We start from the raw sequence: 24,392 nt of genomic DNA, 5'->3' as shown, positions 1-24,392 counted from the left end.
TGAACCAAAGCTGGGTCATAATTTTTGTTTCCAATGATTTGATGGATACTCTCATACATTATTTGTCCTTTGGACATTTGGTTTTTCTTGTTTATTTACTCTAGAATATGATTGTGTATGAAGAAGGGAAAAAAAAAACCATGGGCGCACGAGGTAGACTTAAAAACAACTAGAGATTATTCTTCTACTAGCTATAGATCGTGACACGAGTGTACTTACCTGCAATTTGGATTAGCCTCCAAAACTACTGACTGAATTTGCACGTTAAAATCATTTAGTATTCACACTAAGCTCAAAACAACTCGGGTACCATCAACCACTTAGGTGATAGTTTGTTTGGTAAATCTCTCTAGATCAAACCGTATGGACTTGGAAGGTCCTGAGTTTGATTCTCACTGAAAGTAATACCATTGTGACCACGCTCTGAACTTTGACTCAACTTATCATTTCATTATGTGAGAAACTTTTATGTGCAATGGGAGAGTTTAAGTCCATGTTAGAGGTCCAAAAGTCAAACTTTTCTGGTACCATCAACCTGAAAGTCACCTAAGATTCATCAATGTCTTCAATTTAAAAAGATTAAAACAGCTTTTAGCAAAATCTTAAAGACAAACAATACCTTAAAATCCAAACAAGCAATTCCGATATAGAGTTTGAGACCATCAGTTGGAGAGGAAGACAGTTAGTTTCAGTTACTTATAACCCTATTTCTCTCTGTTTGGGAACATCTGGCTTTGGAAGGTTAAAGAAGCAGAAACCTAACAAATGAGCCTCTACGGCCTAGAGCATTAGAGTCAGGCAGACAAAAGCCACAAAAACTCAAGCCCGTGAGTGTAGCATGTGACCATAAAAGGAGCTGTAACAATCAGTGCCATTGACCCACTCACGTGTGTCCTTTAGATTTTACAATAAAGTCTATACTCACATACCAATCAAAATCAACACACAACAACAGAATTCATAACCATGACCACATATATGTGAACAAGGATATGTATATATATACACCTATATATATATACACCCTCATATGCATAGAATTTTCTTGAAATTACTCCAGTAAAAACATATACAAAAACACAGCCACCCAGAAAAACCATAACGCAGTGTTAAATTAGAGGCTTCTAATACCACTTTTGGGTTTAAAGAGAATAAGTATTCAAAGTAGATTGTTTGAATTAATGCATTGCAAATAATGTAGAAGAATAAAGAAAATTCTATACCATGGTAGGTTTCATTTCGTTTTCCCTCAAGAGCAAGTCATAACTATGGCTTATATTCAAAGTAGATAATTGGAATTAATCCATTGCAAATAATTTAGAAGAATAAAGAAAATTCTATACCATGATAGGTGCATTTGGTTTTCCTACCCTCAATAGCAAGTCATAACTTTGGCTTATATTTGCATCCTGCAAAACACAAGTGGATGAGTCACATGCAACAAGAAGTCGACATGTGGCAAACAAGGCTTGTTCCAGAGTTATTCCAACCAAAATTCACCAAAAGGAAATAAATCATCAGTTATGAAAAAAAGGGGAGGGGAAAATAATAAATTCCTGAAATGTAAGCTTATGACTGCATAGTTTCCTAGCTTGAAGAGCTCTCTCTATATATACATGCCCCAACATTACCTGTTGTGGTGTCTCAAGGTCATTACTCTCTCTCTCTCTCTCTTTCCACACAGAAATTCATTCAACTTATCATCCACATAAAAATGTTGAGGCTGAGCTTTAGAAATCTCATATTCAATCTCTTCATTGCTTTTCTTGTTTGGTCTTCGAGTTTTGAGAATTGCATTGCTAGAAGAGGGAAGCATTGGAGGCAAAGCAGAGCAACCTCTGCTTCCCTAGCCAAGAAGAAAGGAGAAAGCTATAACAGTGGTCATCACCACCACAATGGCGGGTCCAAACCAAAAGCTCCTCCATCACATAAAGCTCCAGTATCTCCACCATCAAAGCCAGGAGAGGATATACCACCAAGCCCACCTCAGAAAGGCTATAATGGTGGCCATTCCACAATCTTCAATGTGCTTGATTTTGGTGCTAAGGGTGATGGAAGTACCGATGACACTAAGGTAACTCACAACAACCATCTATACAAATATGAGTTTTTTATTTAAAATTGCTTGAGAATTCTTGGCTATAAGGGCAAGGTTAATTTTTCCAGAATTCATCTAATATGTATAGAAACGCGAATTCAGTGCAAAAATCAGCAAACACTGCCTACAAGTTCTTTTTGCAGTGACTTCCATAAATTTATTCATTATCAACATAATGACAGCATTGAATCGAGAAGTTCACATGCAAAATGGCAACCATATAATCATTATCCGAACGAAATTGTCTCTATCAGTAAAGAGAAATCGAGAATTGAGAAAAATTCAATACTTTTGGAACAACAAATTTTATATATAGGCGTTGGTTGCTGTAAAGTTTATTTTAATTGAGGCGTTGTATTTAATTGAAGCAAATATTAAGCTGTAGGAAAAGTAAAAGGCCAGAGAGTATAGCATACAAAAGAAAAGACAACAAAACTATTCGCTATGTGGGGTCCGCTCTTAAAAAGTGATTCTAGGTCATGATTCCACCAATAAACAGTACAAAAGTTTTGCACAAATCAACAGAAAACTGTAAGCCTATGAATATAGTTAATGGTACCTAGGAATTATGGTTGTTATGGTGCAACGCAGGCGTTTCAAGCTACATGGGCGGCTGCATGTAAAGTAGAAGCATCAACAATGATCGTTCCAGCAGAGTATGAATTCCTTGTGGGACCAATATCTTTCTCTGGTCCTTACTGTCAAGCAAACATTGTATTTCAGGTAAGTATATGCAAAATTAGCAAATCATGTGTGCATCAATCATATATTGAAACAATGATCTTCTTATTTCTGGTCATGCATAATCATAAGAACCGATGCTTTAAACTGAGGCTGATGAAATTAAATTTTATCAGCTGGATGGCATTATCATTGCTCCAACAAGCTCCAATGCATGGGGTAAAGGACTGTTACAATGGCTCGAATTCACAAAGCTGATTGGTATCACCATTCAGGGTAAAGGTATCATTGACGGTAAAGGCTCGGGCTGGTGGCAAGACTCCCCATATGGGGACCCTATAGATGATGAAGCAAAACTAATAATCCCATTGAACAAAACCATAGAAAGAAGCCCGCCAATGCCAGTAATAATCTCTTCGGCAAGTTTAACTTCCCTGCAATTAGTTTGCGGTTAATTTGCAACTAATTATTCTTCTCACATAAAATGTATGGTGCAGATAAGTAGCGAACTAGGTGGGAAAATGCCAAGCATTAAGCCAACTGTAAGGACCACTCAAAAGTTATTCAAGACATATTTAATGATCATGTAGCACCATAACATGATTGGTGTATTTTCTTTTGTACAGGCACTAAGGTTCTATGGAAGTTTTAATGTGACGGTCACAGGCATAACAATACAAAACAGCCCCCAGTGCCACCTCAAGTTTGACAACTGCAAGGGAGTTTTGGTACATGATATGACCGTCTCATCTCCCGGCAATAGCCCAAATACTGATGGAATTCACCTACAGAATTCAAAAGATGTCCTAATTCATAGCTCAACTCTTGGATGCGGTAATTACTTTGCTTTTACTGTTAAATAAATAGTTTACTATGCCTTATTCAATATGATAACACGGGCCTCACATTGAGCATGAAGCTCGTCAAACAGATGCAGAATCTTCAGTCTGCAAAGTCAAATTAAGGTTATAGCTCAGTAATGTATTTCTAAAGCCTCGGAAGTTGGAATTCTTATAGTAAATACAAATAGGAAGCTCTGCTAAAAAGATACCTTCCCATGATCATGAGACGGACATGTCATTATCCTATCCAGCCAATAACCTTATTACGCACTCTCACATGGTCAGTCACCACTCATAATTTGACACTTAACAAACATCAATCTCCACAATTTCCAGAATTTCAGCCACCAGTCATTTGACACCTGTCATACATGAAAACTTTCAGTGCACAATCATGTATAGGATAGGACTTGAACCGCATTGTAAACATAAAAACACAGACCGATAATCTGGTAGCACTTGCTCAAGTTTCCTTTTTGTCTTCATCAGCCAATGTACTACTTTGTGCCTCCATCCACTTCTCCATTTCTACTTGTGCCGTAAATAAAAATCCCATTCACAAAAATGATAAAATTTAGATATGAGTCCAGAACAGGTGAACATCTCAAGATCATATAAGATAAGGCACTTAAAATCAGAAACTCTGGGCAGGAAATTAGGGGCTAATAAGAAAGAAAAAAAAAAGCTCAAAGATGTGCATAAACTATATGGACTGCAAACAGGGTACTATTCTAAAAGCAAGAGTCATTGATCTTAGATTATGAACCAAAATATGTCCATGTTTGACACTTTGACATTAATGCTAAATAAGCTCCTAATTTTTCTTTCAATGATATGCAGGCGATGATTGTGTTTCAATCCAAACTGGGTGCTCAAATGTATACATACACAGTGTGAACTGTGGACCAGGACATGGAATCAGCATTGGAAGCCTGGGAAAGGACGCTACCAAAGCATGTGTCTCTAACATCACTATTCGAGATGTCAATATGCACAACACAATGAATGGAGTCAGAATAAAGACGTGGCAGGTATTAATATGCTTGATACGGTACACAATTCTATACATGTCAATTGCATCAAAACTCAGGTTGAGCTGATCGCTTAAGAGACTCAACCAAGACTCCAAACACAAAGTACTATACTGATAATGGATTACTTCATTGTCTAAGGATGTTGTCCTACACACACGAACTACATTTACAGAAACATTAAAAGATTGCCAACATCCAGCCTTGACTTCTGAACAATTTCAAATACCTCTACAACCTTCTTCTACCCACAGTTTTACAAAATTAATTTCAAGGAAATTAGAAACCTTCGAATGCTGATTTCCTCTTACTAAATGGGACTGAAGCTGCAAGTGAACATAGAATAAGAGCACAATCTGAGTTTTTCAACAGTTAATACTTTTTATAAGTTGCGATTGCAATGCTTAAAAGCCATGTTCATATTGTTCATGTAGTTCTTGTACATCCATGGAATTACTAAAGCGTCTCAGTTCTCACAAATGATTTTTTATATTTTACTTTTTATTTTTGCAGGGTGGATCAGGTTCTGTGCAGGGGGTACTGTTCTCAAACATTCAGGTGTCTGAGGTCCAACTTCCAATTGTAATTGACCAATACTACTGCGACAAAAGGAAGTGCCAGAACCAAACATCAGCTGTGGCTCTATCAGGAATCACCTATGAAAAAATAAGAGGGACATATACAGTTAAGCCAGTTCATTTTGCCTGCAGTGACAGTTTACCATGTACAGATGTGTCTCTGAATACGATCGAGCTAAAACCAGTACAAGAATACTATCACATGTATGACCCATTCTGCTGGCAAACTTTTGGAGAGCTAAGAACTCCCACTGTTCCTCCCGTCGATTGTTTACAGATTGGCAAGCCACCAAACAACCGACCTCAGTCTGATGGTGATTTATGTCAAGCTTAGCAAAGGTAAATTACAGTGTATCTATTTGTGTGGTCGGCATCCTTTTAACGACCCCTTTTTGAGACCATCAGTTATTTAGGTAAAGAATGAATATTTAGGCAGTTCAAGATAGTTGGAATTCTTTTTCATTATCTGCACTTTTAATATATTGGTTTTTACCGTGTCGAAAAATAGTTTTCAGCCATTTAGATGGTGGAATTTAAGGTAGCTTTGTTTGCTATAGCAGATTTCCTAATTGTGAGATTGTATATTAGTATTTGGTCGCTTTCTGTGAAATCAAGAAATACCCATTGCATACCTATTGAAATTGCGTTATTTCTGTTAGTAAGGAACTATGATCATGCTAAAATAACGAATAACCAGAATTACTTTACGTTTTTTTAAAAAAATTTAGAAATCTTAGTTGTTTCTTGAAAAAAAAATTCCACACCAAAAGATCATAAAGAGATGGAGTTTCTTCCTTCCAAGAGCCAATGCCATTGAAGGCCATAACTTAAAGAGTAATATTAATTTGATTTGGATGGAAAAACAACAGAGAATCAAATAGTATCTGAGTTTAATAAGTTATTGAAATTATGCCAAGAGGCCCAAGGCGTTCGATCCATTCAACTCTATCAGAGACCAACTCAACTCTGTTTTATCATTTGGAGATGTCCAGTGTTCTTTTCAAACAATCATTCAAACTTATAAACAATTTCAAACAGTGATAGTGCTGCACAAAACTCTCTGAAACATCTTTTTTTTTTCTCTCAATAAACTACAGAATTTGTGGAATTCTATGCTTTGCAAGCTACCTTCGAAAATAATAACCAATGGACCAAAAGGAAAAAGATGAATAACCAGAAGACAGGAAAAATTGCAGACAGTTATATTGCTAAGAAAAATTAGAGAATCCAAATCCAATACCATAACTAAAAGAAAAACAAATAACGTTTGAATCTAAAGAAAATCAAAGAATGCTTGTTCGAATTTAAGTATTCAAACAACAGAAATTAAAATCCAAAGAATTTCTTCGATAATCTGAGTAGACATTGTTGTAAATCGCATTTGAATGCAGAAATAGAAGCTAGAAACCTCAAAACCATAAAACCAAAAACTTACCAGACAAAAGCATCGGCATTGTTCTCTGATCCTCTGCAATCTCCGACATCGCCTCCTTTATGCGATCCCTGGCCCCGCGAAGGGAGAAGCGGGTTCGTATGCTCCTAAATGAGTAAATGGTGTATCCGCTTAAACGCGTCGTTTCTTTATTCCACCCAAAGCGCACCGTTTTAATTTTTGGAATTCTTTATTTTTCGACTTTAAATGTACTTTTTTTCATTAATTAGTAAAGTTCGATTTTGAATTTAAAGTTTTAAACCCTCAACTCGGCTGTTAAAAATTAAGCCAAATAACCAAACAGATCAAGTGATTTTTTAAAAAAAAATTACATATTTCTTGAGAACATGATGGATTCTCAACGATATTTTTATACACTCATGTAGTCGATCCTAAAATTTTGGAATAAAAGCTTGGAAGATGATGATGATGAATCGATCGAAGAATCCATCAATGACAAAAAAAAACTGACAAAAGCCGATTGACCGGTTAAATTTAGGTTAAAAAATCGACCGTGTATATCACTCCATTACGTGGCATACATTCATTGGTTTAGCAGCGTGTACAGCCCACTTGAGAGTCAATCTTTGTTATTGGGTCTCCGTTTCGTAATCGGGTGTATTTGGGCCTATTATTATACTCTCATAATCACCCCACCGATAGGAACCGGAAGCGTACGGCCCAATTTAACATCTAATTTAAGGCCAGGGGCATTTCCGTTAATTACCCAAAAATAGTGCCCCTGTTCCCTGTTTATAAATTGCCAACATTTGCGATTCTCATCCCCATATAACGCGTTGGTGTCAACTTCTCTCTCGAAAATTCTCTGAGGAACTCTTGAAAGGTAAATCTAGGCTTTCAATTCCTTTTGTCTTTTTGGATGGTTTATTGCACGTTGAAGATAGATCCGTAGAGATGAGGTCGTAGGGTTACACCAACCGATTGTTTTGTTTTTGAATCTCGTCTTTTTTTTCCGATGAATTTGGTTCCTTTTTAATATTAGCGATCATTTCTACTGAGAGACCTTGTGATCCCGACATGTTGCATCAAGTTTTTGGACATTCACATGGTTGTGAATTGGTTTCATATTGTCGATGCGTTTTCCAGGGAATGGTACTCTGAGTTGTTGTTATGTTCTCTTCTGATCTATTAAGCACGGCTAAAAAATGTTCGGATCTATTGTGTCTTTGGTTTAATGAGAAGAATTGGGCACGATTCGTGTGTGGTTGTTGTAATCGTTAACAGAACTTAATCAACTTAAATTATTTTGCAACGGAGATCAGGATATTATGTTTGATGTTATTGCTTTTGCCTCGAGATCTGCACGATCTGATGACATGCCTTTTGAGTTAATCTAGTATTGTATGATTGACTGCCGCTGTTTACTGAATTTGAATGATTCGATCTTGTGTCAATTAACTACTAAGTAATGCGGTTTTTGTGATAATTCAGAGGGGCCAACAGTGGTAAGGAGAAATGGGGCTGACGTTTACTAAGCTCTTCAGCCGTCTTTTTGCCAAGAAAGAGATGCGTATTCTGATGGTGGGTCTTGATGCTGCTGGTAAGACAACCATATTGTACAAGCTAAAGCTTGGTGAGATCGTCACCACTATCCCAACTATAGGTAAGTGACTCTATTTCGAATTGACAAATTAATGTTTACTGCAACTGATTAATTATAGTTGTTATCTTCATTATTTTATTGTTCAAAATTTCTGTTGATTAATTGAGGCTTTAGTCATAGTGGGTATGATCTGTTTTGAATTCTAACATATACCTTGAAACTAAAATATATAGAGAACCATAGACATAAGGCCATTAGAACTTCAGTTTTTCCATTATGGGCTTTATTATTTGTACATGTTGGTATATGGTGCAAGTTGCTGAACTTGGTGGCTCCGTGGCTATCAATTTTTAGTTGTATTGTTGGTATGTGAATGACACAAGTCAGATACGAGGAAGTTGGCACATTAGTGATAATGAAGTTGGGTGAGAACCTAATCTAAGCCGCGGTTAGTTTTGCTGATATTGTATGGCATGTGTTTATCAGTGTGGTTCCTAACACATAAATACAAAATTGGGTTGGAAAATGTGGGCTTATGCTTCTTTCAAAGGGTTATTGTTTGATGTTGTTGTGGAGGTATGTGAAAAGGTTAATGAAAATTGTAATAAATTCAATATCCATCTTCTATGTATAAATACAAGTTTTTTTCCCTCTTGAGCAGAACAAGTTAATTTTTAAAAAATCGTAGTTGAACATTTGTCCTTCATTTGCAGGGTTCAATGTGGAAACAGTGGAATATAAAAACATCAGTTTCACTGTGTGGGATGTTGGGGGTCAGGACAAGGTATCCTCTGCCTACATAGTTGCAGAATATAATTGGCCATGAACTGATATCAGCCTTGTGCCTCTGTAGTTTCGATATTCTGTTCTTTTTTTTTCTCTAACTAAACAAATGTGGGCTAAACATTTTTGTTTTATCGAACTCATGATATTTTAAGATGCGGCCAATCATTCTCCGGCCACTAATGTCTGCCATGGATAAGTAACGCGGTTAATTCATACAGATCCGTCCCTTGTGGAGGCACTACTTCCAAAACACACAGGGTCTCATTTTTGTCGTAGACAGCAATGACAGAGATCGAGTTGTTGAGGCTAGGGATGAATTGCACAGGATGTTGAATGAGGTATGCTGTTTACTATTCATGTGACACGCCAGTCTAATCGTAATTCTTTAGTTGTGTGTATTTTCTCTGTCAGTAGTTTAGAACTCAATATTTAGCACTTTCAATTGGAATGAAATTGTACAGTGATAGAAAAAGCACACTTTAGCACTTTCAAATGTGAAAGTAAATCTGTATTTGGATGCTCCTGATGAAATCAGGATTTATCCAAGGAAATCTTGATTATCCACAGGACTTGAGGAATGTTTACATTGGAATTGATGCCCTTCAATTACTTAACTAAGGGAAAATTGTTGCTGACAATGGAAAAAATATGTGATGAAGTAAAGTTCTGTGCTAACATTAGCAAAATGGAATCTTAGTGGCTAAAACACTATTTTTTGGCTATGCTTTCTAAATTAGTGATATATTAATAGTTTGCTATTATTATTGGCTAAACTTTTCATTTTATAATTTAAGATACCTCTATGTGGAATTTGGCTGAAGTTTCATAATTTTTACCTTGTTGACAGTCCTAGGATGCTATTTTGTTAGTTTTAACCTTAAGGTGGACTAAAGGTCGACTGCTTATTGGTTTCAGGATGAGCTGCGAGATGCAGTTTTGCTCGTATTTGCTAACAAACAGGATCTTCCTAATGCAATGAATGCTGCTGAGATCACGGATAAGCTTGGTCTTCACTCCCTCCGTCAGCGTCACTGGTGAGCTTATAAGTTTATTATGTTTGCTGTACTTTTAAAAGTTTTTTAGTCTTACCATGTTTGCAACTGTATCATCTAATATGCGTATAATGTTTCAGGTACATCCAGAGCACTTGTGCAACCTCAGGGGAGGGGCTTTATGAGGGTTTGGATTGGCTCTCAAATAACATTGCTAATAAGGTGAAAATAGATGCCTGTCACACCTTAATAACACTAATTAGAAGTCATATTGGTTAATAGGCTCATAACTGCTCATGCATGCGTGCTGCTGCTGTTCATATTTTTATTATTTTCGGAGCAATTTTGTTTTCATTTTGACTGGAGAGTGGAGACAGTAATGCTTTTGTGCATTGATATATTGACCACTATTTTTGCAGTTATGGCTCCTTTTTGTTTCCTTATCTTAACTTTTGTTCATCTTGATCATTAAATTGCAGGCATAAATTCCCCTAATGGTGGACTGGCAATTCTGGATGCAGGAGTGAATGTTATCTAGTTTTTTTTCTCTTATTTTTATCTTGTTTCTCTCTTTTTGAGACGGTCGGATTTTGTTATGTGCTTTTTTTTGGATGAATCTTTATTTAGGGCCGGTTGGTTGATATTGTAATAGAAGATTGATTGATTGTGTTTTTGCGCCTATATTTGATTTTTGAATGTGAAGTTGTTAGCTTAATCAACACCTTTTGGTGCGTCGATCCTTCTTGGATTGATAAATTTTCTGTGTTTTTTGGCATTGAACCAGTATACGCCTTTACTTGTACTTTTTAAGCCTGTTCCTCCTTGGAGACATTCTGTGTTGATCTTCGGTTGTGCAGTTTTACTATTCGGTAAATAATGGTTGAAGGGTGGTGTGTGGATGGAATTTTTGCACGTCTTGGACAATTTCATTTCATGTTAGGGTCCTTGGAGCTGGGCATTGAACTCGAAAGTTGATTTGCAAATCAGATTGTAGTTGCGTTGGTTGACTACATTTTTAGACAAAGTATTTTGTTGTTTCTGAATCAGCTGATTGAGTAATGTGTAGTTTTGCACTGTTATGCAGAATTACTGTTTTGGGGGCTGCGGTGGTTCCATTTCTTTGTGTTTGCAATTGTCATTGAACTCTTTATAGTCGAAATATTTGGTCGTGGGTTGGGTGCGGAAATGGACACATTTTGGCCCGAGTTTTCCCCAGCATTGATCATGGTGCATCGTTTGTCCTGTGAATGAACTAGGATTTGTTTGGAAGCCGAATGTTATTTCTTAATCGGTTTTATCTCGTGTAATATTTTCGAAAATGAAAATTAAATTCATCAAAATATCAAGTCTGTACATGACGTTCTAGATTTGTCATGCTTTTAATTATCTAGTCGTTCCAACAATTATTGGGATCATTGGGATTAAGTTTTTATTTTATTACGTTTCAACAGTAATTATTGGGATCTGTGTTGTTGGAACGAATATCTTTTTCATTTTATTATGTTCTATAATTGTCAATGTTGTTTGTGTTGAATTTAATTTTTATTTCAAACAAAATATATTATTATAATCATTATACAAAATACTATATATTTATTATTTATTATTTTTCAAAATATTTTCCCATCTGTTGGGGAACCCGTGCATATTGTATTGATCCTCCTCCAATCCTCTTCCTAACAAGTTAATTATACATTTTTAGTTTTTGATAAAATTTTGGGCTACTTAAATTTTGATCAACCCCCAAGTAGAAAAATCATCATTTAGAGTATGTTCGGATTGAAGGATTTGGGGGGAAGGGAAGAGAAGGGAGGGGAGGGGAGGGGAAGGGGAATATTTTTCGCTTTCCCATATTTGGATAGAAAAAAGAAATGAATGAAAGAAAATTTGTTTAATTTACTAATTTATCCTTATTTTTATGTTAAATATTATGTACAAGGGTAAAATTGGTATTTAACTTAAAAGACTTAATTAGTAATCCATTCATTCCAAATGACTCCATTTTGGGACGAAGAATTTTGATAAAAATTTCTTAATTTTTTATAATCTATTCAAACAAGAGAATTGGAAAGAACCTCTCTTTCTCTTCTCTTTCCTTCAAATCCCTCAATCCAAACACACTCTAAGAGAAGTGAATGAGAAGGGAAAGGGAAGGAAGAGAAGGGAAGAGAATGGAAGGGAAAATACATTTTCCTCTCTCATGTTTGAATAGATAAAAAAAAAAGAAATGAAAGAAAAATAGTTTAATTTAATAGTTTATCATTATTTTTTATGTTTAAGTGTTATGTTCAAAGGTAAAATAGGTTTTAAACTTATAAGTAAATTAATTAGTAATCTCTTCCCTCCAAATGACTCCATTTTGACAGGAAAGAATTTTGACAAAAATTTAATGAAATCTTCCTCTCAATTCCCTTCAAATTGCTCCCCTCAATTTTTTATAAACTATCCAAATAAAAGAATTGAAAGGAACCTCTTTTTCCCTCCCCTCCCCTCCAAATCCCTCAATCCAAACACACTCTTAGTGAACTCAATCAATAAAAGTAAATTATTAGAAATTTATAGTGATTTTTATTCAACATCTTGATGAGTGATTACATTAATTAGTTTTTGGTCCCATTTGTCATTTGTTAGAATTATTAAAGGCCATGGTCAAAGTCAAAGTCAAACTTAGTGGGCAGTGAAATTAATTTCATACAAATAAAATACTTAAAAAGGAGAGAGGTAAAAAAAAAAAAGGGCAAAAAAATATCCGAAGCCGTAGCATGTTAAAAATCTCCCGCACTAACAGTCAAATCTGCCCTCGAATTTGAGGATAATTAACGGACATCTGCTTCTTTGTCATTGATTCATGTTATTAAATCGAGGTTAAAATGGGAATTATATAATAAGACTGACAGATGTGAAGAAGTTAGCATGAAGCAAAAAAAAAAAAAAAAGCAGAAGAAAAACAATAACGAACCCTTCAAAGCACGTTGTGATGGGTTAGGTGCAGAGCAGTTGCTTACTTGCTTCTATATATATATATTCTAATCTTTGAAATTTAACAACTCGTCGTTGAAAGTCGAGATTGAGACGGAAGAAATGGATCGAGAGGAGGTCGAAATTGAAGGAAATTCGGAGCCAAACCAACAATCTTCCGGTCAAATATCTCATTTGGCCTTGGATATTGGAGGTAACCCTTTACCTTACACGTCTTTCATTTGATATTATTCGGTAGTAATTGGAATTAGAGTTCAATTCATGAGAATTAAATTTCTTCTAAGTGTTTTAGTAACTGCTGTACATCGTAATGGCCTCCTGTTGCTTGGGTTTTGCGTTGGCAGATCTTACAGTTTCTTTTGTAAATTAAATTTTTTATGGTTAATTTCTACTTTTATGGTGTTAATCATATCTTAAAGGCATGTAATGGGGAAAATCCGAAAATGGGATTTTTCTAAGAACCGTTGCGCTTTTTTTGTGGGCAGGTTCTTTGATCAAGTTGGTTTATTTTTCGAGAAACAACAATAATTCAGTGGCCAGTAAAGCTGGCAATGCATCTTCAAATGGTAATAGCAGAACTCTTGTTGTTGATGGGCAGATTCACTTCAAGAGGTTTGAAACAAGCAAAATAAATGACTGCATAGAGTTTATACACTCCAGGAAACTTCATCTTGGTGGTATGGCTGTCTTTTGTTTTGTGGTTATTACAATTTTGATTGAAGTCTTTCTTGCACTTGACTTTCGGTACACCAAGCTTCTGTTTATAAGAAAGAGTGGTTTTCAAATGGACATTATTGCTCTAATGTGTTCAAGGTCAGCTAGGTGGTGCTTGTCTACGGTTGGGCGATCCTGAACCCACCCCAACATCATAAACCCTATATACCAGAAGTGACCCTCAAATCACTGGTAGCTTTTTAAACCTAAGATGCATCAAGTGGGATTCGAACCCAAGAACTCTGATTTTACGGCTTATTAAGAGTCTCATTCCTCTGTATTTCATGCTTGATTAAGCTCCACGGAAATTTTAAAGCATCTTCTTCATATATTTTATACACTTGGATTTGCCAATGAACCTAACCTAGTTGTCTCTGTAGCCTAATGCATTGCCTCAATTGTTTCACGGCATCATCACGTGTATGATATGCATATGCTATAGTGCAAACAATTTATCTCCCTCCCCCGGGAACTTATGGGATTCAGAATCTTTGAAATGCTTCATTGGGTTTTCATTACACATTTGGAGTTCCCCACCTTAGGAAACTTTGTTAGGGAGAAAAGTTTCATTGTTTGACTCTACCACAGCTGTTCATTGATGTAATCTAGTAGAATTTGCGGTTTCTCTAGTATGGCTCCTCAACTGTCAAACTTGAATCGTAGTGAAGGAGCTTGTAGAGATTCTCTTACAAAAAGGTTGTAAAACTAGGTTGAGTAGGCTATCATTCTCTTCTGATGCTTTTTCTCAATATTTGTAACACTAAATGGTCAAGATAGTATTCTTTGTGATCGAAGAAGTTACATAGTTAGAAATTAATAAGCTCTGTGAAGTTTGATGCTTGCAACAATAAAAAGGAAATAAAATAGGTGCCTGAATGGACCATTAGAAGTTTTTTCTTCTTTTTTTCCCTGGCCTACTCAATTTCAGTAGATGTCATTTTCTTCTTTTCCTTTTTTTCTCGAAGTTGCATGTTTCCATTTGCTTATGTAGATTGTTACACAGGTGTCCAGCATCATGAGGCTCCTACGAGTGACAAGATTATGATTAAGGTAATGCAGTCCAACTATTTTTAAAAGGATGGGTATTTATGATTTCTTTGTTCTTACATGTAATTAGCTATGAGAAATTAGTCTTTGTTTAGTGTGTGATGATAAATTCATAATTGTAATTGCCTAAAACTTGAAATTTTCTTATTATAAGGCCTTCAAATCATCACCTCTGTAAATGCTACTCTGAGTGATGAGTACCCTCTGTGACTGACTTCAAGATTTCAGTTATGAGGAGAACAAGCATTTTTTATGTTCAAATATAAAATAAAAATAAAAAAAGGATCCCTTCTTTCATAAGGCACTTAGTTTAATGTTCCATACTAATGCAATCTATTAACAAGTATTTATTTTTTTGAGAAGGCCACAGGTGGTGGGGCATGTATGTTCGCCGATCTTTTCAAAGAAAAGCTGGGAGTTTTTCTGGACAAGGAAGATGAAATGGATTGTCTGGTTGCTGGAGCAAATTTTCTGCTTAAGGTGGGATTCTAATCATACCAGTATGTTGGTGCGTACGATTTAATATTTTCCTTCTACAGTGCAGTTGGTGAGCTTCATGATATGGCATACTTCTTTCCCTCCTTTAATCCCTTCCTTGCCAAAGCTTGTATTTGAACCTAGGACCTCCTTGTTTGCAAGAAGGATATTTACTGCAAGTTGAAAATCTCATTACATATTCTTGGCATACTCTAGACCATATCACTCAGTAAATTTGTGTTGAAGGAAAAGATTTTGTAGTTCGTTTGTGACTCAAATGTTGACTTTTAAGGGAGTTTTGGGAGGGCCAGATTCTTATGTTATCGTTAACTTTTATAACTGTCCCTTTCACAAAATTTGGCCAAGGAGGATGTTTTTCGTGGGCACTAGGCACACAAATTTCTCCTTGGACTTTTTTATTGTTTCTTTCTTAGGCAAATGGGAGATTTTTAGTATGTTCAAGCTTTTATAAGGATATGCTAGCGTACCATTATTTTGAGATAAAGCACTTTCTCTTCCATTTTCTGTAGCAATTACTGAATTGCATATGTTTTCTTGATGCCTCACAAATGTTTTGCCCATTTTAATTGTTTTTCGAGTAGGCAGTTCACCATGAGGCCTTTACATATATGGATGGTCGGAAGGAATTTGTGCAGATTCACCATGATGATTTGTACCCTTATCTTCTTGTTAATATTGGGTCTGGTGTGAGCATGCTCAAGGTATTTGCACTATGTTTCCTTGTTCTAGAATTATGGTCTATGTCTTTATTAAGGCTTTGATTGATCTTCAGCTTTGTGCTTCTAGGTGGATGGAGATGGAAAGTTTGAGCGAGTTAGTGGAACAAGTGTCGGTGGCGGAACATTTTGGGGTTTGGGGAGGCTTTTAACAAGATGTAAGAGGTATCAAAAATGAAATTTGTAGCATCTATAACTGTCGGTGCAAATACTGAATTCCTCCTCCTTTTTGTTTATTTCCTGAAGTGCCACAAATGTAACTTCTATTGCAGTTTTGACGAGTTGCTAGAATTAAGTCATCAGGGAAACAACAGAGTGGTAGACATGCTTGTAGGTGACATATATGGTGGAACAGACTATTCAAAGGTATAGGCAGGTCCTTGTCTTAATGCAATGAGTTCAGGATGGAGATTGGAGAGAGTCCTTCATGTTCATTAGTTCATCTTCCATCTTATATAGATAATTGTGTGAATGCCAGATTGGTCTTTCAGCGACAGCAATCGCTTCCAGTTTTGGTAAGGCAATTTCTAATGATAAAGAGCTTGAAGATTACAAACCTGAAGACATTGCTCGGTCTCTTTTAAGAATGATTTCAAATAACATTGGGCAGGTTAGTTCCCATGGAGCAGATTTGTTAGGTGCAATTGATTGAATTACATCTTGTGAATGCATGATGCATGCTTCTACATTATTTTTATTTCTTTAAAATAAGGGATAGCTCTATGCGTGCTTACTTGAAAGTGGAACTAGGTTGTATGATACAATAATGAATACTTCGCTCATGCCAAGTGCATTACTTTTCCATCTGTTTTCACAAGCTTTTAAACCTTGATACAAAAAAAAACACATGCTTCGAATTTCTTTCACTTATCGAAAGGGTTCAACAATTGCGCAACTCTTAGATTGACCATCATATACTTGTGTAAATGGAGATTAAAGTACAAATTAAGCTGTGCTGATCCCTTTTTTCCCATGGTTACAAGAATCTGGGATTGATTGAACTGCTTAGCTCTAAGTTCAGTACTTGACAACATTTTAGCATCCCTGTTTATAGATGCTGCTAGGAGATAGCTTCTCCTCTTTAACTTTTGAGGTACTTAGTAAGGCATATTGTCATATTGAAGTATTTCATCTGGGCCATCTGACCTTCCTGCCACATTTGTCGTCATGTGTAATTTACAAGTAACTTTTGTGGCACTTTGTCTAGTGTTTTTAATTGTCTATTTCTTCTTCTAATGCTTTGTAGATCTCTTATTTGAATGCCCTCCGGTTTGGACTCAGGCGGATATTTTTCGGAGGCTTTTTTATTCGGGGTCAGGCTTACACCATGGACACAATTTCGGTCGCGGTGAAATACTGGTAATTTAGGGTGTAATTCTTTCATTCTCATCCTGTGGAAACCTATTTAGTGGTTTTAAATCGATGGCACCATAAAAATTAGCCTGAGATGACACTTCACTCTTGATGCGGACTATGATGATAATAAGACGGGTTACATGGCAATCCTAAACCGTGATCCATCTATACATGTACTTGAAAAGCTGGTTATCTCATTAATCAAACCGAAGGAGTTCACTAATGGGCGTTAATATTTTCTCATACATTTTTGGCATTGAGCTGAAATATAACTTTTCTCCTCTTTTTTTTCAGGTCCAAAGGTGAGGCAAAAGCAATGTTCTTAGAGCATGAAGGATTTCTTGGAGCACTGGGTGCATTCTTGAGCTATGAAAAGCGGAGTCTCGATGACTTGAAAGTCCATCAATCGGTGCAACTGACCCCAACCTGTACATCCCCTGTAGGAGATAAGAAACATAACCCCCAAACTGGATGTTTGAACGAGTATGAAAGTATACAGTGCAGCATATATGCAGCCTAAGAGCCTTGAGAGCTCGGATGAAACCCGCTGCAGAAATTTTTGGGCCGCCTCTGCAAACCCTCAAGTCAGACAATCTAGATGTGCTTAACTTGCGTAATATAGATTATAGATGAAAGATTGTAAGACCTGAAATAGTTTCAGAATAAAGAGTGAGTTAGACTTAGATATTGAGATCGAGGTCCTGAAGATGCATTATATGTTGTGATAATAATTGCTAAATTGTTTACTTAACATGCATATTTGTAATCTTCTTCAGTATTTTTTAGTGCAGAACACATTGTAACTCCATTAGATATGAATTTGTTTGTTGCTTGTCGCTGAAGATGCATTCAAACTATACTTGCATGGGCCAAAGTCCCAAAGGAGGTTTTCCCCGCGCAGATTTTAGCCCAGTCTTGGCTGTCAGCGTGGAACGCACTAGGTTGGCAACAAGAGTTTAAAGTTGACCCATGCAGAAATGCACTACTGAAGTATATGAAGAAGCTTCAAAAATGCAGAAATGCACTACTGAAGTGGCAAGAGTAAACTATAACAAAACTCGTACAGTACCAGCGGAGGTGGGGATAACCTTATCACACGCACAAGCCTATGTACAATGCAGGTAGAGCTTTTAATACATGCAGGTAGGCGGCTCGCGAAGCTCGGAGCATTATTACATGAACCACATACTTTAACTAAGAACCATTCTGTAGATGAAGATCAAGAACGTTGACATCTCAAGCCTTGTGGCAGACCTCTCCATCACATATCCATTCTTCTGACTGAATTCGCTCCTTCTGTGCATCATCTTTGGTTCCTTTGTCTTCCAAAGCACATTCAGGATGAAGATCAAAGTCACACTCGTTGCAGTTGAATGACCATACACGTCCGGTTTTATCGCATCCATCGCATGTATAAACTTTACGGCGGGTAAGCACAAGCTCGTGTGCTTCATGAAGCGCATGGTTGACCTTCTCAGGCCACCCCTTCACCATCTCCTCCTGTTCCTTTTCAATCTCCTTCAAACGCTCCTCAGTGAAAGGATAAGCATCAGCCCCATGCGCCATGATGAGATCTCTGGCTTCTTTTGTCACAGTCTTGCCAGATGGTCCAATGGCTACAAGCATAGGGATGCCATGGACTTTGAAACGGTGAGACAAAGATTTCTTCCTCTCATCGCCGAAGGGTAACGCCAACCATGGCATTTCTGAAAAGTATTCATCAAAAGCAGCCTGGTCTCTGTCACTGGAAATGAAAATCACTTCAAACGCATCATCCTTCTCCTTAATCTTGTTGTATGCTTCAATAAGAGTAGGCAGAAATGCGCGGCACGGTGGGCACCAATGTGCTGAGAAATAAAGGAAGATGTTCCTCCCCACCAGATCAGCCACTTTAACCTGGAAAGGCATTAAATTTTACTGTCAGTAGATAGAGACTATTTTTCCCCGCAACATTTGTGAATACGGAAGTATATTACTTTGCCAAGGAAGGGGCATAAGACTAGGATGGAAACATCAATAAGGAAATAAGCAGGGGCCAGGGGGCAAATCTATCAGATAGAAAACATTAAATACCTAGCATAGCAGAGACAACAAAGGAGCTACCAGCTTCTTAAAAGTCAAAATTTTACCTCGGCACCATCCTTCCCGATAATGAAATCACGGTCACCTGATACCAAAATTGACTCCAGGGTTTGAGCTTCTTCTCTTGCTTTCTCTATCTCTGCAAGCTCTGCAAACTTTTCTGGGGTAAACGGATATGCCTGAATTCCATGTTCTTCAATGGCTTCAGCAGCATTCAGATGGAGAGTTTTCCCATCTGGACCAATAATAACTACAGTGGGAACAGTTGAAAGCTCAAAGTATTTGGCCAACTTCTCACAGCTCTTGTCCTTGAAGGGCAATGCCAACCAAGGCATGCTTTCAAGACATCCCTTGAAGGATTCTTCATCATCATCAAGTGATATCAGCACAATTTCAAATTTCTCTCCCTCAGCTTTCAATCTCTCATAAGCCTGAGCAAGCTTTGGAGTAAAATCAGCACAAGATTTGTACGTAGACAATGAGAAATACAGGCCCACTGTCTTCCCTTCAAGTTCAGAGACTGGTATCTGGCATACAATGAAGGACAAAAGTAAGTATTTCACCCAAGACTAGATAAAATCTATTTAAAGGAATAATATTTCATTTCGAATGAGAAGCACTGGCAGAGAACTTGCCTTCTTTCCATCATATGAGATTACAAAGTCACGTGAGCGGAAGACCAGGATGGATCTTAAAGACTGATTCCTCCTTGCTGCTGCTTCTTGCTCCTTTAATTCGTTGATCCTTTCCGGTGTAAAAGGGTACCCTTCAACTCCATACTCCCGAATGATCGCAACCCCACTGTCACTCAAAACTTTACCATTTTCATCAACGATCACAAGATGAGGAATTCCCATCACTTTGAACAACTGATTCAATTTTTCACGTTTCTCTGAATCAGAAAATGGTATTGCAAGCCATGGCATTTTGGAAAAGTAGTCAGTGAATGACTCATCATCTTCATCCCCTGAGACAAAAATGATCTCAAAATCACCTTTGGGAGCTAGTTCATTGTACACCTCTATCAAAATCGGTGTGAATCTGCGACATGGGCCGCACCACGACGCTGAAAAATATAGCCCGATTCTCTTCCCCTTCAAGCTGTCGATCTTAACCTGTCAAAATACAATTTTTCCAAACATGGATTAAGACACAAATATTCATTCAGCAAATCATAATGAAATCATTTACATATGTTTATCCAGTAACAACAATAGATATCGAAATCGAAACAGATGCAAATTTCTCAGACCATAATATTTGAATCAGAAAATTCTCTAAACTAGGCAACTAGATCCAAGAAATATACCACACCTACTCCATCAACTCCACTATCAATGTGATTATACCCAAACAAAAATGACGAACCTCCATGAATTCCTTGGCACGCAACAATTAATCCAGATATAGTGAAAAATAAATAATCCTCTGCTTGTAAATATATCGTAGTCTATGAATGATTAAAACAGCTTGAATTCCGCATTTTTCCCACTAAATAACTGGAGTTTAGAGAAGAAACCATCGTCGTGGAAAGGATCGGCAAGAAATTCCATATTAGACCCAAAAAAAAATCGACAAACAAACAACCGAGAGATTTAAAAAAAAAAAAAAACCCAGAAAAGTTACCTGATCACCGTTGGTACGAACAAGAAAGTCTCTCTCAGGGGAAGATAATAGAGACTGAAAATCATGAGCATCGCCGTTCACCATCTCACCATCCGCCATTTTCTTTCAACTGCGTTGATAGCAAGAGTGTGTGGTATGTCGGTGTGGAAAGCTGTGTTAAGGTAGGTAGGGTAGCATGACGAGTCCTGGCCCTGAATTTATAGCCGCCGGCCTCGATTGTCATTGGCTTCTGGAATTGTCTTCGTGACTAAGAAAGAAAAGGATAAAACAAAATAAGAGTACCCACACCGATAAAATTTATGCACACACTACAAATTTCCTTAAATTATATTTTCTCTTCTTCTCTCTCTTAGATGATACAATTTAATTGGGTGAATAGATCTCATAATCGACACTATTCATCAATACTCCATACATTCCTCCACTTTATACTCAATTTTTTTAATTTTCTCTCTCTTCCTTTTCATTATCTCTCTTACTTTCCATTACCTCTCTCTTTCTTTTCATCTTCTCTATTCATCATCTCTGTTCACTATTCATCAATTACCATAAACTTCAAAGGTCAAGCATGGATTAATTTTTCAAGTGTCATTTTTTTATCACAAGTTTACATGTAGTGCTTAACTTATCAATAAAGTAGTTTCTCAAGTACCCATTATGAATATCTAGTACTTAATTTATTAAGAAAGTATTATCTCAAGTATTCTAAAATCATCATATTGTGGATGCTCTAAGGGAGTTACTATTAACACCCCTATTTTTATTATTTAAACCCCTATTGATTTAGACAATTCGTGTTATAAAAAAAAAAACTTTGAAATGACAACCGTTTTCTCCAAAAATCTTGATTTGGTTAATGTTATTGAAACCCCATTTTTACTATTTAAACCCCTAATAAAAAGATACAATAGAGAGGGCAGCTTTTGGCCGCAGTGTTTCATGTTTTTTCTATTTTTTCTTAGGTGTGGGTCCCACATATTTTAGTCAACTTTTTATTCATTTATTTTAAAATGATGGGACCCACCAACGTAACATTTAAATAAAATATTTAATGAAATAAATTAAATTCTTAATAAATTACAAAACATATCATTAAATTAAATTAATAACAATTATAAATTAATATTTATACTTATAATTGTTATAATAAATTAGTAATTATTATAATGAATGAATTATCCAATATGGAGTAAACTGAGTTGGCGATCCGAGTTTAAAACTAACTAACATGTCTGATAGATATTTGGGTTGAAGAATTTTTAGTTACTAAAAATATGTTGTTAACTAATATATTCTATGAATAAGTGCTTCTTTAGTATATATTAATGAGCACTTTAGTTTTGAAAGGCCTTTACAATTGCCTCCAATCCAATTTTTCCTTGTAATATAAGTTATGTGAGAGGGTCACTAACTCGCTGTATTAAATATGATCACCAAATTTAAAAAATTATGCGAACGTCATACTAGAAAAATAACAATGACTTCTACTGCATGAATCATTAACCCTATTACAGTTAATATATTTTAAAAATATACAGGGAGGGCCCCTCCCTCTCGTTTATATATAAAGAAAGGTTAAAAGAAAATGCTGCTATCATAAATAGTACTATATATATGTCTACAGTATATCTACCTAGTTTTTTTTTGGAATAATTAATTTTATAGCTGGTTTTCTAGGTCCAATGTTAATTATTTACTCATTTTTAATAATTTTTTATGAGAAAAATAAGCTAAAAATTGATAAAGGAAACTCTATCTTACATAATCACAATCATTCATTGGTTTTTTTTTTCTTCGTCCCAAATAATCCCATTCAACTCTTTTTACCATGTACATGAAAAACACGCACCAATCACAAGCCATTTAAGTGCAAAGGCGCCTTTGATCTCCATGACAAGGCAAGGGAATGGGTGCATCTAAATACACACAAGTTTTACTAAAGCGTTTTTCTAAAAACTCTCATTTTATTTATTATATAAACTCACCCTATCTTAAACCAAAACCTTTAAGTTAATAATTTTGACACACACGTGGGTTCCCCTACCTATTTGCCATTGGTTGCACCAGCTTCTCTTCAATTCATGCATAATATATATATATATACACATACATACATGTATAGGTATGATAGGTCCATTGCTGATGGTTTTCTGGTCATAGGGAACTACAACAAAAACTAATCATTATTTAATTACACAATTTATTATTATTTAATTGTATTTAGTCAAAGTAAAGCCACTTCTTAGAACACTTGTAATGGTGCAAGTTTAATGACCCAATAAAAGTCAATATTGAGTCCCAAATTTATACGAGATAAAATCAAATAACACAAAAGTTTTAGATATTTAAAACAAATTTATTCAAACATATTAGCACATGTTATATTTCTAATCCTTTAACGCAATAGTTTCATAAGGAAACCTATGACGCATATATTGTATGTACGCATGACATTGGAACAAAAGTCTATGACTCTTCCCGATTAGATTAGTATCTGACCTTTTAATGACAATGATATATCCTAAACTACGTTCAGTATTTTGAATCCAATCAATAAGAGATTGGCGCTAATTGAATACCTAAAAATAGGGCTCGGCATCGGGCCTGGCAGGCCCTGAAATATGAGGCCTGGGCCCTACTTTGAAAATCGGGCTTCGGGCCGGGCTTGGCTCTCAAAACGAAGCCTAGGCCCGGCATGAGCCCTTAAGGCTCGGGCCTTTGGGTCGGGCTCAAACTTTTTACTATATAATATTTATATATGTATTATTTGTGGAAAATGTATTATATATGCATATGTGTAATATATACGTATTATGTATATATATATACACACATACATTGCAATAATATATATATATACACACACACACACATAGATATTATATATTATATATATGTATATATTACATTTACATATACATATAGATGCATATGTGTATATATATACACACAGACAGTGCACATTGCACTGTCTGTGTATGTGTATATATATAATATACGTAAATATATACATATTATATATATATGCATATGTGTAATATATACGTATTATGTATATATATATACACACATACATTGCAATAATATATATATATACACACACACATAGATATTATATATTATATATATGTATATATTACATTTACATATACATATAGATGCATATGTGTATATATATACACACAGACAGTGCACATTGCACTGTCTGTGTATGTGTATATATATAATATACGTAAATATATACATATTATATATATATAAATAACGCCGGGCTCGGGCCGGGCCAAAATTGGCCCGAGGTGTCGAGCTTCGGCCAAGCCCGGCCCAAAAAACGAAGCCCAAGCCAGGTCTAATGTCGTGCTCAAGCCTA

At 36.0% G+C, this 24,392-nt stretch overlaps 4 protein-coding genes and 1 long non-coding RNA gene across 8 annotated transcripts; 3 read left to right on the top strand and 2 right to left on the bottom strand.

The window, feature by feature from the left end:
* Positions 1–457: 457 nt before the first annotated feature.
* On the bottom strand, positions 458–4,161 carry LOC120008058. 2 transcript variants are annotated; one of them, XR_005470281.1, is made up of 6 exons: positions 4,064–4,161; positions 3,831–3,983; positions 3,686–3,726; positions 2,658–2,796; positions 620–1,409; positions 458–535 (listed from the first exon to the last, which is right to left on the bottom strand). It is a non-coding gene; the product is annotated as an uncharacterized LOC120008058 (long non-coding RNA). The 2 variants fall into 2 exon arrangements; XR_005470282.1 differs by lacking the exon at positions 3,686–3,726.
* Positions 1,573–5,865, top strand: LOC120008052 (polygalacturonase At1g48100-like). Its single transcript, XM_038858556.1, has 7 exons — positions 1,573–2,074; positions 2,690–2,821; positions 2,956–3,183; positions 3,277–3,321; positions 3,406–3,613; positions 4,462–4,652; positions 5,166–5,865. Exons 1-7 carry the CDS (start codon positions 1,715–1,717, stop codon positions 5,562–5,564), a joined length of 1,563 nt encoding a protein of 520 aa, XP_038714484.1. The 5' UTR covers positions 1,573–1,714; the 3' UTR covers positions 5,565–5,865.
* Positions 5,866–7,392: 1,527 nt separating this feature from the next.
* On the top strand, positions 7,393–10,768 carry LOC120008057 (ADP-ribosylation factor 2). 2 transcript variants are annotated; one of them, XM_038858566.1, is made up of 7 exons: positions 7,393–7,506; positions 8,115–8,286; positions 8,940–9,010; positions 9,231–9,350; positions 9,928–10,046; positions 10,145–10,226; positions 10,484–10,768. In XM_038858566.1, the coding sequence occupies exons 2-7, from the start codon at positions 8,139–8,141 to the stop codon at positions 10,487–10,489; spliced, it is 546 nt and encodes a 181-aa protein (XP_038714494.1). In that variant the 5' UTR covers positions 7,393–7,506; positions 8,115–8,138; the 3' UTR covers positions 10,490–10,768. The 2 variants fall into 2 exon arrangements, with proteins under 2 accessions (XP_038714494.1, XP_038714495.1); XM_038858567.1 differs by lacking the exons at positions 7,393–7,506; positions 8,115–8,286 and adding an exon at positions 8,315–8,651.
* A 2,218-nt stretch (positions 10,769–12,986) lies between these two features.
* Positions 12,987–18,156, top strand: LOC120008053 (pantothenate kinase 1). Of its 2 annotated transcripts, none has more exons than XM_038858557.1 (10): positions 12,987–13,176; positions 13,469–13,660; positions 14,689–14,747; positions 15,108–15,224; positions 15,824–15,943; positions 16,029–16,123; positions 16,231–16,324; positions 16,437–16,568; positions 17,205–17,317; positions 17,609–18,156. In XM_038858557.1, exons 1-10 carry the CDS (start codon positions 13,086–13,088, stop codon positions 17,832–17,834), a joined length of 1,239 nt encoding a protein of 412 aa, XP_038714485.1. In that variant the 5' UTR covers positions 12,987–13,085; the 3' UTR covers positions 17,835–18,156. The 2 variants fall into 2 exon arrangements, with proteins under 2 accessions (XP_038714485.1, XP_038714486.1); XM_038858558.1 differs by having other exon boundaries at positions 12,989–13,176; positions 14,701–14,747.
* Positions 18,157–18,326: 170 nt separating this feature from the next.
* On the bottom strand, positions 18,327–21,210 carry LOC120008051 (probable nucleoredoxin 1). Its single transcript, XM_038858555.1, has 4 exons — positions 21,023–21,210; positions 20,032–20,511; positions 19,444–19,923; positions 18,327–19,210 (listed from the first exon to the last, which is right to left on the bottom strand). The coding sequence occupies exons 1-4, from the start codon at positions 21,119–21,121 to the stop codon at positions 18,551–18,553; spliced, it is 1,719 nt and encodes a 572-aa protein (XP_038714483.1). The 5' UTR covers positions 21,122–21,210; the 3' UTR covers positions 18,327–18,550.
* Positions 21,211–24,392: the final 3,182 nt, after the last annotated feature.

This window comes from Tripterygium wilfordii, chromosome 10 (assembly GCF_013401445.1).
Source record: "Tripterygium wilfordii isolate XIE 37 chromosome 10, ASM1340144v1, whole genome shotgun sequence".
In the NCBI taxonomy this organism is placed as follows: Eukaryota; Viridiplantae; Streptophyta; class Magnoliopsida; order Celastrales; family Celastraceae; genus Tripterygium; species Tripterygium wilfordii.
The sequence above is the reverse complement of the archived record's forward strand: the minus strand, read 5'-3'. Positions and strand labels throughout refer to the sequence as shown.

Excerpts from the sequence above, each read along its gene's own strand:
- LOC120008052 (XM_038858556.1), top strand. The coding sequence starts at position 1,715 with ATGTTGAGGCTGAGCTTTAGAAATCTCATATTCAATCTCTTCATTGCT. Across the intron at positions 3,184-3,276 it reads AAAGAAGCCCGCCAATGCCA|ATAAGTAGCGAACTAGGTGG; the intron begins GTAATAATCTCT and ends TGTATGGTGCAG. Across the intron at positions 3,614-4,461 it reads TAGCTCAACTCTTGGATGCG|GCGATGATTGTGTTTCAATC; the intron begins GTAATTACTTTG and ends AATGATATGCAG.
- LOC120008057 (XM_038858566.1), top strand. The coding sequence starts at position 8,139 with ATGGGGCTGACGTTTACTAAGCTCTTCAGCCGTCTTTTTGCCAAGAAA. Across the intron at positions 8,287-8,939 it reads CACCACTATCCCAACTATAG|GGTTCAATGTGGAAACAGTG; the intron begins GTAAGTGACTCT and ends CTTCATTTGCAG. Across the intron at positions 9,011-9,230 it reads ATGTTGGGGGTCAGGACAAG|ATCCGTCCCTTGTGGAGGCA; the intron begins GTATCCTCTGCC and ends TAATTCATACAG.
- LOC120008053 (XM_038858557.1), top strand. The coding sequence starts at position 13,086 with ATGGATCGAGAGGAGGTCGAAATTGAAGGAAATTCGGAGCCAAACCAA. Across the intron at positions 16,124-16,230 it reads CTTTTAACAAGATGTAAGAG|TTTTGACGAGTTGCTAGAAT; the intron begins GTATCAAAAATG and ends CTTCTATTGCAG. Across the intron at positions 16,569-17,204 it reads TTTCAAATAACATTGGGCAG|ATCTCTTATTTGAATGCCCT; the intron begins GTTAGTTCCCAT and ends AATGCTTTGTAG.
- LOC120008051 (XM_038858555.1), bottom strand. The coding sequence starts at position 21,121 with ATGGCGGATGGTGAGATGGTGAACGGCGATGCTCATGATTTTCAGTCT. Across the intron at positions 19,924-20,031 it reads TCTCATATGATGGAAAGAAG|ATACCAGTCTCTGAACTTGA; the intron begins GCAAGTTCTCTG and ends ATTGTATGCCAG. Across the intron at positions 19,211-19,443 it reads TCGGGAAGGATGGTGCCGAG|GTTAAAGTGGCTGATCTGGT; the intron begins GTAAAATTTTGA and ends ATGCCTTTCCAG.